The 16081-nt window shown below is 38.9% G+C and overlaps 1 protein-coding gene across 1 annotated transcript; it reads left to right on the top strand.

Moving 5' to 3' along the window:
- Positions 1 to 3850: 3850 nt before the first annotated feature.
- On the top strand, positions 3851 to 15368 carry LOC18604812 (dentin sialophosphoprotein-like protein). The gene is made up of 10 exons (XM_007037475.3): positions 3851 to 4132; positions 7012 to 7069; positions 7181 to 7431; positions 7565 to 10173; positions 10327 to 10439; positions 10990 to 12906; positions 13100 to 13148; positions 13243 to 13490; positions 13595 to 13702; positions 14612 to 15368. The coding sequence occupies exons 3-10, from the start codon at positions 7239 to 7241 to the stop codon at positions 14844 to 14846; spliced, it is 5472 nt and encodes a 1823-aa protein (XP_007037537.3). The 5' UTR covers positions 3851 to 4132; positions 7012 to 7069; positions 7181 to 7238; the 3' UTR covers positions 14847 to 15368.
- The last annotated feature ends 713 nt before the right edge of the window (positions 15369 to 16081 follow it).

The raw sequence follows: 16081 nt of genomic DNA, 5'->3' as shown, positions 1-16081 counted from the left end.
TATGTCAATTACTGTTCAAATAAGAAATAAAGATATTCTGACCTTATTGCTACAATGGCATGGCTGCATGGTAGTAAATCTATTTGGAACTCACAACATGAACACGTCTTCCTGGACAGGTTTACAAGTCTGTCCATCTTCCCGTCTTTAACTTTGAACTCCACTCGATTGATAGGCGTAACTAGAAAGCGATGTGCATCATTGAACTTTTACTCAACTGCTTGGCAACCCAAAGGCTGAGGGGCGTGGTCACCTTGACAGCCTCATCATATCGTTCATGGAACCAACGCTGGAACATGTCTCTGATGAACTTAATCAAAACAGTGATCAGCATTTGTCTTGCATGCTTCAAGCATGAGTTAACACATTCCACAATGTTGGATGTTATCATTTGGTATCGCCTTGCCGGTGAACATGCACATGCCCATTTCTCAGGCCCTATTCTCATAAGGTCCGCGTGGGCTCCTAGGTGAATCTGCTGTATCTGGTTCATATGTCTGTTGAAATCAGCCACCTTATAGCAATCTCGAGCAAGGGTGAAAAACATACAAACATCGATGCACTTGAACTTATTTTTAAAGTTTTTTATCAAGTGGTAACCGTATAAACCATGGTGCGCTTCTGGGTATGCATTTTGGATTGCTTTCTTAATGATGAGATGTTGATCAGAAATGAACATAGTGTTTTCAGGACAACCAACCGCATCACGTAACTTGCTAAGAAACCACGTCCACGAGTCTTCATCCTCAACATGGCCAATGCCAAACGCAACTAGATATACGCACTTGTTCGCATCTTTGCATACAGCTACAAACAGAACACCCTTGAACCTACCTTTCAGATGTGTCGCATCAATTGCAACCGTAGGACGCATTACATCCCTAAACCCCCGAATACAAGCCCCGTATGACTAGAAACAATATTTGAATCTCTTTTCCTCATCAGTAGCCACTGCAGTCACTGTGCCAAGATTTTCTTGTTCCAACATATAAAAATACGATGGTAGTAGCTGAAATGACTCCTTCGGTGGACCGAAAATAAGCCTTTCTGCATATTCCTTCGCTTGCCAAGCTTTACCATACAAGCATTCCAATCCCCACTAAACCCTCATCTCACAAATTATGTCCTTAGGTCTCAATGCTACTCTATTAGCTCGAATCTTGTGTGACATAAGTTCATTAATCATCTTCGCACTCGTAGTTGGAAACTGCCCTTGCAAACCATCAACGGTACAGGTGTGTACTTTGTGGAATGTTTAAACTTTCCAATATTCTCCTCTATCAGGTAACTTCGTTGCACAAACACTGAACTTGCATGCCTTGTCCTTGCAACCAACCTCATAACGAGCTTTACATGACCTTTTTACTCTTATCGCAAACTTCTCTTTTATAACCAACATGTTCAAAGCTCGTTTTAACTTGGCCTTTGACGAAAACATTCTTCCTTTGTATAAGCAATCTTCGGCATATGTCGACTCCTCAATGGTAATTGTTTGGAAGGAGAACTTTTCTGCACCTGCAATTTCCCACGTACGAGATATCCTTGCATTTCCCCTTTCCTGATCACTGTCATCGAGCAATGTATCAAGGGAACGAATCTCGTTCTCACCAACGATGGGGTTATTGTATATGGGGTCATCACACTGAACATCTCCTACATCAACACCTCCAACAAGTTCCGTTTCGGCTTCAACATTATTGCAAATTGGAATGTCACTATCATAAAGGCAGTCATCGTCTGAATTGTCATCTTGCGATTGTTCAAGCCCATCATTTGAAGTGTGATCAAATCTATCTTCACCGATAGCGAACAAATCCTCATTTCCCTCATCAAATGTAGTATTATACTCCAGTGTCGCAGTGTCACCCTCCAACCTCACATTGTTGTCCTCAACTGTCGTATTCTCATTTGACAATGGCATTACACATTCTACAATTTCACCTGATCATTACATTTGTTCAAGAGAAGTAAGAAATTGGTTTGATGCACATCTTGATCGGAATTGTGCAGCCAATTGTTCTGTGAATGTCATTTGTCTACCGGGCTGCACAAACTCTTGTGCGTACCTCAATTACCATTGTTGTGGGTTACGGACCGAATGCTGTGGTATATGTGAAGCATTGTAAATCTCATTTTGATTGAGCTGATTACAATGTTGTCCAACTTCTCCATGTGACATAACATTTGTTTGGTGTCTCTTAATGCTGACATACAAGTCGGAACATTCCTCTGTTCTAGCAAAATTAATGCAATATCCTCATTGTCCTTGATAATTGGCCGTGATAGCTCTCCGAGTGTACTGATCAATGCATGTAACTCAATCTCGTCAATTTCTGAGTTTACCCCAACAACTTCTTCAACTAGTTTCATCAAGCCCACAAACGACAAATCACTCATAACCCCCCGTATTCGTGACTCACCACCCTTGCAAATGCCATCCACCCACTGACCACTGTGTCTTATCACAATTCGCACAATTGGAACCCCACTGAAATTTTGGAAAAAAAAATTGTCAATCATTTTACACAATACATGCCGTGATAAAAAATTTGTTAGTGGTGTTGTTACACTCCATGCAAATAACGTAAAATGTTGTAACACGCCATGCATATCAAGTCAAATGTCGTGACACGCCATGTATCAATATCGTTACACATCCATGCATCATTGTCGTGACACGCCATGCATCACTGTCGTGACACGCCAATCACTGTAATTACTGACTGGTTACACCAACATCCGTGACACGGTAAAAACCCAAAAAACCAGTTAACCCACGACACACCAGGAATAGCCATGACACGCCAAAAACCCATAAATTCAGTTAACCCACCACACCCCAAGAACATCTGTGACACGCTAACAACCCAAATAACTAGTTAACCCACAACACGCCAATAACAGCCGTGACACGCTAAAATAACAGTTCACTCATGTTATAGATGCATGGCGTGTAACAACTATGAGCAATGTTTCTAATCCATTTTATCATTTAGACCAAATGTTTCAGAAATTTAAGTGTATTGCAGAAATAAACCCAATAACAGGTACCTTGATGTCATCTCTGCTATAGGGTGTGTTAATCTACGACAATGTCGCCAGATGCCGAGAGATAGACCACAGTCCGATGACGATGGTGCTCAACAGAGAGTTGACAAAGCTCATACAGTTCAGAGATCTGAGAGAGCTGACAACGATGGTGCTCAACAGAGACTTGCCAGAGTTGAGATAGAGAAAGATGACCGAGCTCAAACAGCTGCGTGCATTTATTTTCAATGTTTTTCATTTTCTCCCTGGCAGGAGGCAGATAGCTCAAACAGTTGAGCATTTATTTGAAATGATGTTTTTATGGGCATTTTGGTCTATTCATATTTATTTTTGGGTAGAAACAGATAACTTTATATGGGTGGTTATTTCTGAAATCACCTTATCACGAGATCCTTCTCTCATAATTTTCTCTTTTTATAAATTCCTTTTTTAGGGTATCTAAAATTATAGTATTCAATATTTGTCAAAAAAGTTATTACTTAATTATATTCAAAATTAGCTTTTCATATTTGATTATTTTTAAAATTATATTTTCACATTTATTTAGTTCTGAAATTAATTTGTAATAACAAAAACAATTTAAAATCAAGGCCTTTTTCTTACTAATATTTAAATATTAAATTTGAGATGAAAAAGATTTAAAAAGTAAGAAAACTTTTATGGAGATCAGACGGCCAGAACATCTTCAAGCGTGGGCACCACCAAGTGATTCTCTACGTGGCCGGTTCTCCTTAGAGGACTGCCAAATTGCTTCTCGACCCTCACCCACTCTCCCAGTTCCCATTCTCCCTCCAACCTCCCCTCCCTTTCAGCTTCGACTCCAAACCTCGGATTCGTCCCTCCAGACTTCACCTTCGGATCCGAACCTCATTTTTGCTCCTCTGTTCGTTGAAAATTTCGCACTATTTCGATCACTTTATCTTTCTCTCTCTTCGAGCTCAAAGAAAACACTCATTTCTCTCTCCCCCCTCTCTCTCTCTAAAAATCTCGTTCGGATGCAAACCCTAACCCTTCTCTCAAAATTTTGACACTCTAAAAGGATCGATTTTTCGAGCTCCATTTCAAAGGCTTTCTCCAATTCACTGTAAGTCCACTACTGCTCTTTCTCTAGAAACCCTAAATGTCTCTTTCTTTCTATCTCTAGATTTTTTGAAAAAAAAATATTGAGGCTCTGAATCTATGCTAGGGCTTTGGTATTCTATGCCCGGGCTTTTGTCTTTTTTGTATTGTCGTTTTACTTTGGGATGGGAATTGGTTGCTGTCGTTTCGATCTTTTGTGGTTTTGGTTAGAAATGTGAGATTTTTATGGAATTTTTTAGTTTCAGCGTTTGTTTGGTTGCTGAGAAAATGGAGGATGCCGAGAGCCTTTTTTCGAGAGAGAATTGAAAATTTTAAATTGAGCAAAAGTTATAGTAGTTCTTTTTCTTTTCCTGCTATGTGAAAGGTTGTAAGCTTTTTTATGCAAATCTTTTTGTATTTATTTTTAATTTAGTTTCCCGCATTTCTCATTATGAAGGGATTTGTGCTTGTACTTCACATCTAGTATTTGCTTTGGCTGCTTCTTGAGTTTTTTTTTTTTTTCTCTTTTGTGATATTTGCAGTTCATTGACCTTTATGGCAGCCTTTGATGTTTTTGATTTTTACTTTTGGTAATGTTAGGTAGCCTTTTCTTTTTCACTTGGCTGATGCTCACCTGGTGTTATTACTAGCTTATGTGCTGTCTGGATCTTTATTTATTTGGTTTGTCAGGCTGCCAGCTTCTGGTATTTATATCTGTTTAGTGACTTAGTCAATTTACCTTTTATTAAGTTTCAATGATATGGACCTTTTGTTTCATGCTGATTTGGGAGGATGCAACATAAATTGACCAGAAAATGAAGAAAACTGTGCCATTAGATTCCTATAGTGAGAAAATAAGAAAGGTTGTGATACAAGAACTTGTCTTCTATGATGAATTCACAGTAAAATCGTGTCACTAGATTTACTGTCAGAATGCTTGCACTCTTTTATAGGGGGCATTCAAGAATGTCTTTAAGATCAATATGTATCCACAAATATCGTTCTTTTTCCAATTTATTTCCTTGGTCAAGCCATTGTGTGATAAGCATTGCGAACTCAAGGGATCATGCACTGATTAAAGTTTGAACAACAGTAAAAATATTTGTGAATTTATAGTTTTGGTTTGGTTTCAATGGAGATGGTTGACATATAGTAGTTAAGTGGAGGAGGATGTCAAGCTTTATGAGTTTCTGTTGTATTAGAATTTTAGACTGTTGGAAAAGGAGTCTTGGTTTTATAAGACAGTTTGTGTGGATATTCACATTGGTGTCTAGTCTGTGGATTATGAATATTTAAGGCATGGTTAGCTTTCTTTACTTGGTTCTTCTTGCTCCATACAGGAAATATATTTCTGTCTCCTTTAGTTTCAGTAAATGTTTCATGAGATCCTCATACCTCATTTACCCTTAACTTCTATATCTGGTGAGGCGCAGGTGGAACTTGATCAACTTTTGGCGCAAATAATACCTTGTATTCCTTATTAAGTGTGCCAAAATGTTGATTTTTGATGGGAGGTTATGATACAGGGTTTCATGGAAGCTCTAATTGCTTGTACTTGAGGTTGAAGCATCTATCTAGATACTGAAGTTCTTAGCTTGAGTTGTGCAGCAGTTGGAAGATAGTCTTGCAAATAAGAATGAGCTACTCTTCAATAGCTAATCAGTTTTTTAGCTCTTGGTCCCTGTACTTGAGAGTTGGATTACTCATCTGTACTCTGATTATGACTGTACCTATCAAGTTGAAATATTAGAAATTTTAAGGGTTAGCTGGGCATAAAGTTAATGCCCTCCTTGGATAGTGCTTGGAGATATCTCTTTGGGCTTCAGTTGAAAGCTTGGGGACTGAAAGTTGTTCTGAAGTTTTTCTTACCTAGTATATGGGTGATGACAAACATGCTAAGAGGATCGGAATCATAAGATGACTAATTCAAAAGCCATAATTTTGGATGTAAGATTGCTTAGGATTTGGGGATGATCTGTGGAGTCGAATTTCAAAAATATAATTGCTCAAAGAGAGAATTTCCTTAAACTACATTATTTGGATGCTCCATTCAGGGTGCACGGTAGGATACTAGAAAATGGAAGATATTATGTTTCTTTAGGAGGATGAACCTCTTAAACAATATTATTGTGATTCACTATTGATGATATAGAAGTTTCCTACAAGAGAATGGAAGTTATTGTGTTATCAATGTGGCACCGTTGTTTCTTTACTAATAGATTAAGGAAAAACGATGAACATCAAGAATTTCTGTTCTACTAGGCAAGGGGAAAAATGAATGTTAATAAACTATTTCTATTTTTTCCTCCAAAATAAAATAATCCTTAACATGATTCTTTTTTGCTCTGCCGCACTAATTTCAATATTTTATATGAGAATGAAGGCGCAGTTAAAGCACTGCTAGCTTTCAAATCAATAGTCTGTAGATGCAGGGTATGTTTATGTCGACTTTGATTTGTCACTTTTAAAATAGCAAGTATAATATGATTGCTCAAGAACTATAATGATATAAATTTGTACAATTGAGAGTAAGCTCCCTTCTTGTGCTTTTTGTATTAACTAAAATTGGTTGCATATGGAGTTGAAGGTGTTTTGCATTCATTTTCAATAATCCTAGATTAAAAACTCCCTTGAATTTCAAAAATTAGTTTTCAAATTTTATATGGTTTAATAAGTACCTATGATATCTTGTATTAAACAAGTTGTATTGAAGCATATTAGGTTATTGTTCCATGCTGCTATTTCATTTGTTTGCTGGATACTTTTTTGACTATTTTATACTTCTCACCACACCTTCCCTATCCCAACCGAAGAAAAGAAAGGTGGAAAATTTCTCATGCTGGGATAGTTGCCTAAACTTTTGTTTCCCACAAACAAATAATATGTTGGATTTTATGCATGCAGGATAAGGTTGAGTTTTGAAACGTGGCAACTGGGGTGAATGTTTAAATGTCCAGAAGAGGTTTGTTTCTAATTACAGTTGGATTTAAAGAAGTCAAATTCATATGATTGTCTGCTTTCTAATGGAATTGCAGGGATGTCAAAACTTTAACTTAATTCTTATTTCTTGTAGGTAGTAATTTTCTTCTCACAAAATTTTAGCTGCTGAATATTTGTGGCTCGGATTATCTATGCCTGGCAACGAAGTTGGAGACAGGATCCATAATTTCCTTGGCCAAGAGAGTTTGTCCCAGGGCCAGCATCACTCACAGGTCATTGACGGTACCTGGCCTGGTTTAAGTAACAATCTGTGGGTTGGAAGCCAGCGACAAGTTGGTGGGCCTCTTGTTTCCAGTTTGAAGAATTTCAGTGTAAATCAATTAGGTAATAATTGAGACATCTTATTGTTTAGTTTGTAATTGCTTTTGTTACAACAGTTATAGTAATGCGATTTTTGTTGTGAGATGCTTCTAAACCACCGTTTAGTTGACGTGATTATATTTTCTTTTGTCAAAAGCTGAGTCTGACAGAGGACATGGTGGTCAGTCTTCAAGCCTGCAGCATGGCTTGAGCTTCACTCAATCAGCTTTTAGGCCTGAAATTGCCAGAAGTCAATCACAAAACCAACCACCATTTGTAAATGGCTATATGCAAGGGCATCAGTCTTTCCAGGCAAGGCAGGGTGAAACAAACTTTTTGGGAGTGGATTCAGCATCTAGAGGCTTATCAGCTCTTGATTCACAGATAGGAAACGGCCCTGATCTTCATAAGAAAAATTCATTGAGGTTGGAATCTAATGAATCTCCAGTAAATTACGATTTTTTTGGGGGGCAACAGCAAATTAGTGGACAACATCCTGGCATGATCCAGCCTTTGCCAAGGCAGCAGTCGGGGATGACTGACGTGCAGGTATTACAGCAAAATGCTATGCTGAAGCAAATGCAAGAATTTCAGAGGCAGCAACTTCAGAAGCCACAGTTTCAGCTACCGGAAGCAAGGCAGTTGAGCTCTGCGAATCAGGTTTCCTCTGTTGTAAAACAGGGATCAGGTAGCCTTTCTCCTGCTCCAATCAATGGTGTTCCTGTCCACGATGCTACAAATTATTCCTGGCAGCCTGAGCACATGACACCAAATGCAAATTGGCTACAGCATGGTGCCTCTCCAGCCATGCTGGGATCCTCTAGTGGATTTATGTTTTCCCCTGAGCAAGGCCAAGTGCGTTTGATGGGTTTGGTTCCTCAACAAGTTGATCCATCATTTTTTGGGATCTCTAGCAGTGGTGCAAGAGGAAATCCATATCAATATTCTTCTGTCCAAATGGATAAGTCTATAATGCAGCAGGTGCCAGCCAGCAGTAATTCGTCTCCCGGTAATCAGTATGCTATGTTTCCAGATCAAGTTGGCTTGCAAGATGGAGCTTCAGTTTCTAGACAGGGTGATCCAGGTAAAAATATGTTTGGTGCTGCAGCTGGTCAAGGTTTAAATAGTGGATTTCACTCAGAAAACTTGCAGCAAATGGCCATCCAGCCAAAAAATGCACTGATGCAGGAGTCTCGTGGGAGGCAAGAACATCTTGGTCCATCAGAAACATCCCTGGAGAAGTCAGTGATTCAGGCTGCCCCCTCTGCGAATGTGGCTACGCTAGATCCAACTGAAGAAAAGATTTTGTTTGGTTCAGATGACAGTGTATGGGATATCTTTGGAAAGAGCGCCAGCATGGGCTCAGTGTTGGATGGTACAGACTCTTTGGGGCCATTTCCGTCTGTGCAAAGTGGAAGTTGGAGTGCTCTCATGCAGTCAGCTGTAGCAGAAACATCTAGTAATGATATAGGGGTACAGGAAGAGTGGAGTGGTTTGGGTGTGCAGAATAGTGAACCTCCAAGTGGGAGCATGCAATCATCAATTGTCAATGATGGCAGCAAACAGCAATCAGCTTGGGCCGATAACAACTTGCAGAATGCCTCGATGCTGAACTCTAAACCTTTTCCCATGCCTACTGATGCCAATATCAATCTTGATTTTTGTAGTGTTCCTGGGGTTCAGCAATTGGGAGTTCAGACTGCAAATGAACAGGCTGGGAGAATGCAGAATGATTTGTCTCAGAGATTTGTTCAGCAGTTAACAGAAGAAAGAAGCAAATGGTTAGATCGCAGTCCTCTACAAAAGCCTGTAGCTGAAAGTGCTCAACTCTTTGGAAATGTTGCTCAATCTCCAGATATGCAAGTAAGTCCAAAGAACATTTCAGGTCACCAACAAGGCATAGCAGTATATAATCCTCGTGGTCTGCCGCACAATAAACCAAATGGTTGGAACTTCATTGAGTCTGCATCACATAGTGGTGGTGCCGTATCTAAAAATCAGGATATTGAAAGCTCATTGCAACCTTCTCAGAATAGTGATCAGAAAGGTGCCATGTATGAGGAGAGAGGTCATGGTTCTGGTCTTGGTCATCCTGTTCCTGATGCAAATATTGAATCAGGGAATGTGAATTCTGGCTTGGGAAGCCCTCAGGTAAATAGGGAAGGTTCTGATCTGAATAATTTTGCTGCAATTACAGATTCAGGCATGACAAGGGTCACCAAGGAGAGCTGCCGGCAACTTCCAAACAGTAATAATCTTAATCTCTGGAAAAGTGTTGATTCTAAAGGAAACTCTGGACTAAGCAGGGTTCCATCAAAATATCAGCAAAATCAGGATAAGGGCCCTCAAACTTTTGATTCGACAGGAAATAGTTGCTTGGACAAGGGAGCATCTGTAACAAAAATCTTGGATAACCCCAATGTCAAAGAAACTTCCAATGACAGTTTTCGCTCAAACATATCCCACCATAATTCCACTGGTGGCATAAGAGACAATGTCTGGTTGGATGCAAATGATCCACGGGGAGGAAAACAGAAGTCATCTGTTCATGTTAGTCGTAAACCTTCTGGAAATCGTAGATTTCAGTATCATCCTATGGGGGATCTGGATATGGAGGTTGAGCCGTCTTATGGAACTAAAAGTGTCACACATTCACAGGCAATCTCCCAACATGTTTCTCAAGGAATGAAAGGTCATGACCAAGTATATTTTGGGCAGTCAAAGTTTACTGGTCATGCTGTTGGAGAGTCTACAGAAGCTGAGAAGGTGATTTTTTTGTTTGGCCATATATGTAAACTGTATGAACTTGCCAGCTGTTTTTTCTCTGTCCTGTTTACCCCTACTGATAGTTTCTTTTATTTTTTGAAATAAATATATGAGGCCTTTGGAAGACTTAAAACATTTTCTTCTGTATATTAGGGTCGTTTTCCTGGCATTCAAGTAGATGGGGTACCTTCCAAAAGCTCAAATCCTGATTCTGCGCCTGACAGATCTTTTGGTGGTTTTGTGCCAAACAGGACAGCTCCAATGAGGTAGTTCGATATTTGTAGTTCTGAATTTTTAGCTTGAAATTTATTGCTATTCTAACTTAGCTATAAAAAATATTCTTTTGGGTTGTTAAAAGCTATGATTGTAAAAACTTATTCATCAGCATTTGATATTTCATGGTTGAAATCTGATTTTTATTTGGTGGGATAAGGTCCATATTTAGTACTCTACTTAGGGTGATGGGTTAAATTTTGCCACTCAATTTTGAATGCATACTATTTTATCATTGTACTTTTTAATTTGGTTAAAAAATGGTCAAAAAGTAATGTTAAAAGAATATTCTGTTAAGAAATGAAAGAATATTTAAAGAATATTTGGACTTATGATCAGTTTGAGTGAAATTTAGAAAGTACGGTGGTAAAATTGCACCTGTTCAAAGATGAGTGGTAAATTTGATCCATCACCCTAAGTGGAGTGTTAAATTTAGACCTTATCCCATATTTGGTCATGCCGACACTCCTGCTTTCCTTATTATATTGTTATGCTGCTTTCCTTATTTATTTTCCATTGGCGCTGAATATTCCAAATTTACAGTCAAAATATGCTGGAGCTTCTTCAAAAGGTCGATCAGCCCAGTGAACGTGGTACTGCAACACACTTAAGCTCTTCTGAACGCAATCAATCATCTGAAATGCCAGATGCAGAAACTTCTGATGGATCGGTGGGCCAGTTTCAGCATAATAGGCCTTCTGCTTCTCAAGGTTTTGGTTTACAACTAGGTCCCCCATCTCAAAGGTTTCCAATTCCAGATCGCGCAATTTCATCTCAGAGTTCTCCTCAAGGAGTTAATTCTCTAAATTCAGTTCATGTCTCTTCTGAGGTAGGAAGGAAGGGTCAGACATGGTTGGGTCCAACAGCTTCTGTTCAGTCCTCAACTCATGGACCACTCCATGGAGAAATTAGGGATAATGTTTCAAATGTCTCTGGTCAAACCAGCAATAAAGCTTCACAATGTAATATCCAGGGCAATGTTTCTTCAGATTTCACCTCTGATTATCCTTATTTAAAAAGTCATCTTCAAAACCAGCATGTTACTGGTGTGGCTAGTCAGGTAACACCAAATGAATCAGTCAATGCACCTTTTGGTGGGTTGGCATCTCAGTCGAAGCAGGCCAATGACTTTTGTGAGAGAGCTCAAACTAGTCAATTGGGAAGGAAATCAGCGCCTCACATACCCAAAATTGCTCCAGATAATGACCTTGCTTCTTCTTCAGAGACTTCTCGGCCAAGTAGTAGCAACCAAAACCATGCGCGGGACCCAGGCCAGCAGTTTCCAGTGTTGGAGGCTATGCCAGCTTACCAACCTTCTGCTCCATCTGAATCTTTACAGCAAGGTGCTTTTACCAAAATGTTGCCTAATGTATGGACCAATGTCTCAGCCCCACAACATCTATTGGGAGCCCAGTCTTCTCGGTCCTCGCAAAATTTTTTTAAGTCCCACCCTCAGTCAAATATTAACTCAGAAACAACTCTTCCTGGAATAAAGAAGCTAGATGATCAAATTGCCCGGGCTGGAGTGAGTGGCCAATCTGGGTTTCCTGCAGGCTCTGCTAAACCACAAAGCTTTGTTGGAGAAGAGCAACCAGCAAAAGCCCAGCAGGTATTGCCTGAGAATGATGCCAGCCAAAATCCTGCAATTACACAAAGAGACATTGAAGCTTTTGGCCGTTCTTTAAGTCCCAATAGTGCTGTACATCAGAACTATTCATTGTTGCATCAGGTGCAGGCCATGAAAAATACAGAGACTGATCCAAGTAGTAGGAGTGTCAAAAGATTTAAAGGTCCAGACTCTGTTTTGGATGCTCAGCAGCAGGAAAGTTCTCAAGGAGCAGAGCAGTTATCTTATGGATCTGATACTATGATGAGAGATACTCCAATTAATCGTCCATTAGTTCCTTCTGGGGATCCTAAGATGCTAAGATTTTCATCAAGCACTGGAGATAACCGTGAGGCACATTTATCTTCTAATGATATCCTGGCATTTGCTCGGAATGATTCCCAGCATTTCCATAATGGTAATAATTCAGCTGCTAATCTCAGGGGTGAACACTCTCAGATCAGTCCTCAGATGGCTCCATCCTGGTTTGATCGGTATGGGACATTTAAAAATGGGCAGATGTTGCCTATATATGATGCTCGCAAAATTGCCATGCTGAAGGCTACAGAAAAACCCTTCATTGTTGGTAGGCCGTCTTCTGACAGTCTGCATGCTTTTCATTCAAGTGAGCAGGTTAATGCTGCTGCTGATACTAGTCAGCTGGATAATGCCCAGCAAAGCTCAAACCTCATGCTGATACCAAGTGAGCACATCTCCCCTCATTCGCTGCCTCCTGATATTGCAAATCAGAATTTGGTTGTTGTGAGAGCAAAGAAGCGTAAAAGTATGACATTTGAGCTTCTACCATGGCATAGAGAAATGACACAGGGTTCTCAAAGGCCTCAGAGCATAAGGTGATTGGAATAAGTATACCATTTGCTGCAATTACTTTTAACAGTATACATTTCAATGACCAAAACCACTAAAAAGTTTCCCAAGAATAATTTGCGAATATGCAAAAAGTAGTTGCGATCTTGACTTTTCTCTCACTGCTGTTATGCTTTTCGTTGTTTTTGGAATTATATTGAAGTTTTCTGTTAATCACAGTGTGGCAGAGGTGGGATGGGCCCATGCAGCAAATCGATTGATTGAGAAGGTATGTTCAGTGTTCAACTGTCTTACTTTGATCTTATGTTATTCGTTCTTAGAACTCGGATGGTCTTAGCTTAAGGACATTGATATAATCACAGGTTGAAGATGAACCTGAAATGATTGAAGATTGGCCGCCAGTGCTAAGATCGAAAAGAAGGCTTATCTTGACAACACATCTTATGCAGCAACTACTCTGTGCTCCTTCAAGAGTAGTTCTTTCTGCAGATGCTAGTAAAAACTATGAGACTGTGGCCTATTTTGTTGCCAGATCAGCCTTAGGAGATGCATGCAGCACAGCATATATACCTGAAAGTGATACTGCTGTTCCTGCTGACTGTGAAAGCATGTAAGAACTTGTAAATGTGTTTTTCCTGGCTCTCATCGGAGAATCATTGTTGTTAGTAAGCTTTACTATCTTTTAATATATTTTTTTTGACAATTTGCTTTTAGCATCTCTGAAAAGTTTAAGATGTCAGAGAGAAATGGTAATCAGTCCATCTTAAAGGCTGCAGAAGAGTTTATCAGCAGAGCAAAGAAGCTGGAAAACGATTTACAGAGGTAAACTGACGTTTAGTTTTACCAATATATTTATGCATAATCTCGTCTTCTGCTAGTCTTTCTTAACATTGCTATTAATGTGACCCTTCAAGTTGTTTATGGATCTTGAATTTCAATGTTTCGTGGTAAGAACTTCCCCTTACAGGCCACCCATTAAGTTTGATTATATTGTTGTCTTAGGGGTGTCAAGGTGTTATAATGTCCGTTAATTTATTGGTAATGAGGCTGATATGAGCAGAGTTACACTGAATGATCTACTTGTCACATCCACGGATAGTATTAGTTTCGCATTTCTGTTCTTAGTATTTCCCCAGCATAGGCTCTATAATCCTTTGGATTTGAGATTGAGGAGCATTCTGCCTGTTGAAAGTATGGGCTGATACTTATTTTTCACGCATCATATAATTATAAGCCTCCATTTTAATTAAAATCGTAGGAGATGGTTTTAGCTGCAGGATGATTACTGTTCTTCTAAGATGTTTTCTTTCGTTGTTCTTCTATTATGTTCTAGTATGTAAAGTTGCTTGTTTGATAGGATCAATTAAGGTTATGACTTATAGATAAATACTTGGTTAACTAGGAAAAATAACATTTGAAAGCTGCTGGGCCCGAAAGGAAATTTGTGTGATTTTTGGTTCTATTAGAATGTACAAACTGTTATTAGGTTGCAGTTTAGTATTTGCTGTGAGCTTTGTAAAAAAGAGTGAAGCCAGGTGGATTGATTTACTATTCTTAAAAGGAGATTTTTTTGCTTTGATTTGAATTATGTTGGACTGGGCCTCTATTTATTTGTTTACTTTTTAGGATATTTTCATTCCTTTGGTTGCCCCCATTGGTTGTTTTGCCCTAAGCTCTTGTTATGCTTAATCCAATTGTCTTGTCTTGTAATCTTTCCTCATTGTTATGCAGTCTGGACAAGAGAGCCTCAATCTTGGACTTAAGAGTGGAATGTCAGGATCTAGAGAAGTTTTCTGTCATCAATCGTTTTGCCAAGTTTCATGGCCGGGGGCAAGCTGACGGGGCAGAGGCCTCATCATCCTCTGATGCAATTGTGAGTGCTCACAAATTCTTCCCTCGGAGATATGTTACTGCACTACCGATGCCCAGGAATCTCCCTGATAGGGTACAATGTCTTTCACTTTGATCATTAATTAATTGATTTTTCCCTCTTTTTTGGCCAATTGTCTTCTTATCCCTCATGCCTCTCTGGTCCAATTTCTTCCAACTTAAATATTGGCACTTGCTCATAATTGAACCACACAAATGGAAATGTAGGAGAAGAATGTCTCCTTAATAGCAATGGAGGATCTTAGATCTTTTCAGTGTAGGCCATTGATGTCATATTCTTGAGAAATATAAGTTGGTCTTTGTATACTTGTTTGAAAATCTTGAGAGAAGTGAGGTGCCCCGTGATTTTTCGGTAAATGGGGAGAACAGAAGAGCATTCTGATTTTTCAACAGATAGCTGAATTTTCAGGTAATTAAATGTATTTATTAAGCCTTTGGATGCGTTCCATTCATAAGTAAAGGGTTTCACCTTTCTCCTCTTCTCTTCTTTCCTCTATCAGACAGAAAGGGGCTGGGGTTTAGGAATTGCTGATGTTTACAATATAATGAGCCGAAGCCTTGAATGGGTTATATAAGCTATGAATTTTAGTTTAGGCTATTTCTCTGTTTCAATTATATATTTGGTACTGGTGATGCATTCTTTCTCTTTGTCTCGTGAATTAACAGTAAAGAAAATGGTCAAGGCTGTCCACGTTATTGGTTTTCGGAAAGCACACTTTTATGTTAATAATTTCATTTCATGCCTTTAATTGAGTAGAAGTTAAAATTTAGAAGTTGTGTTGTGAAATGGGCTTGGTTCAATGTAGAAATTGTAATTTTTATACCTTCAAATGCCATTAGGTATTGAAAGCAAAATTGTGATTATTTAAGTCATTTAGAAGGAAAATATATTATAATTTGGTGACAAAGGACAACTTTTCTTCAACCTACGTATTTTTCTGTTGTGTTCGTTAGCGAAACAAGTTCATGGTAAAGGCTGAGAAACCATAGTAAATTTGGACAAAAAAAGAAACCGAGAATCATTTTAGATGCACAGAAAACAATTCAGTAATAATCATGAATTAAAATCTTAAAAATTCTTTTCGAGTTTCATCAATGTATGCAGTTTTAAATATTTATATTGCTGCTCAAGGATTTTGGTTTCTGTGGTTGTATCAAAGAGTTGGAATTCTTTTTTCGTATATTTTACTATCAATATTCAAACCTGCAACGACATTCAGGTGTTAACAACTTAACATGAAAATGTCCAAACCTAAGCCAACCTTGATTTGATTCCTACTTAAACCAACCTTAATCTTGACCCTAACTCCA

The sequence above is a fragment of the Theobroma cacao genome, chromosome 3, assembly GCF_053813885.1.
Source record: "Theobroma cacao isolate CCN51 chromosome 3, ASM5381388v1, whole genome shotgun sequence".
NCBI lineage: Eukaryota > Viridiplantae > Streptophyta > Magnoliopsida > Malvales > Malvaceae > Theobroma > Theobroma cacao.
This window is presented reverse-complemented; position numbering and strand designations above follow the sequence as displayed.

Bases quoted from the DNA above. Each gene is read 5' to 3' on its own strand.
- LOC18604812 (XM_007037475.3), top strand. From the start codon at position 7,239: ATGCCTGGCAACGAAGTTGGAGACAGGATCCATAATTTCCTTGGCCAA. The intron at 13,149-13,242 runs GTATGTTCAGTG...ATATAATCACAG, and splicing joins CAAATCGATTGATTGAGAAG to GTTGAAGATGAACCTGAAAT. The intron at 13,491-13,594 runs GTAAGAACTTGT...ATTTGCTTTTAG, and splicing joins CCTGCTGACTGTGAAAGCAT to CATCTCTGAAAAGTTTAAGA.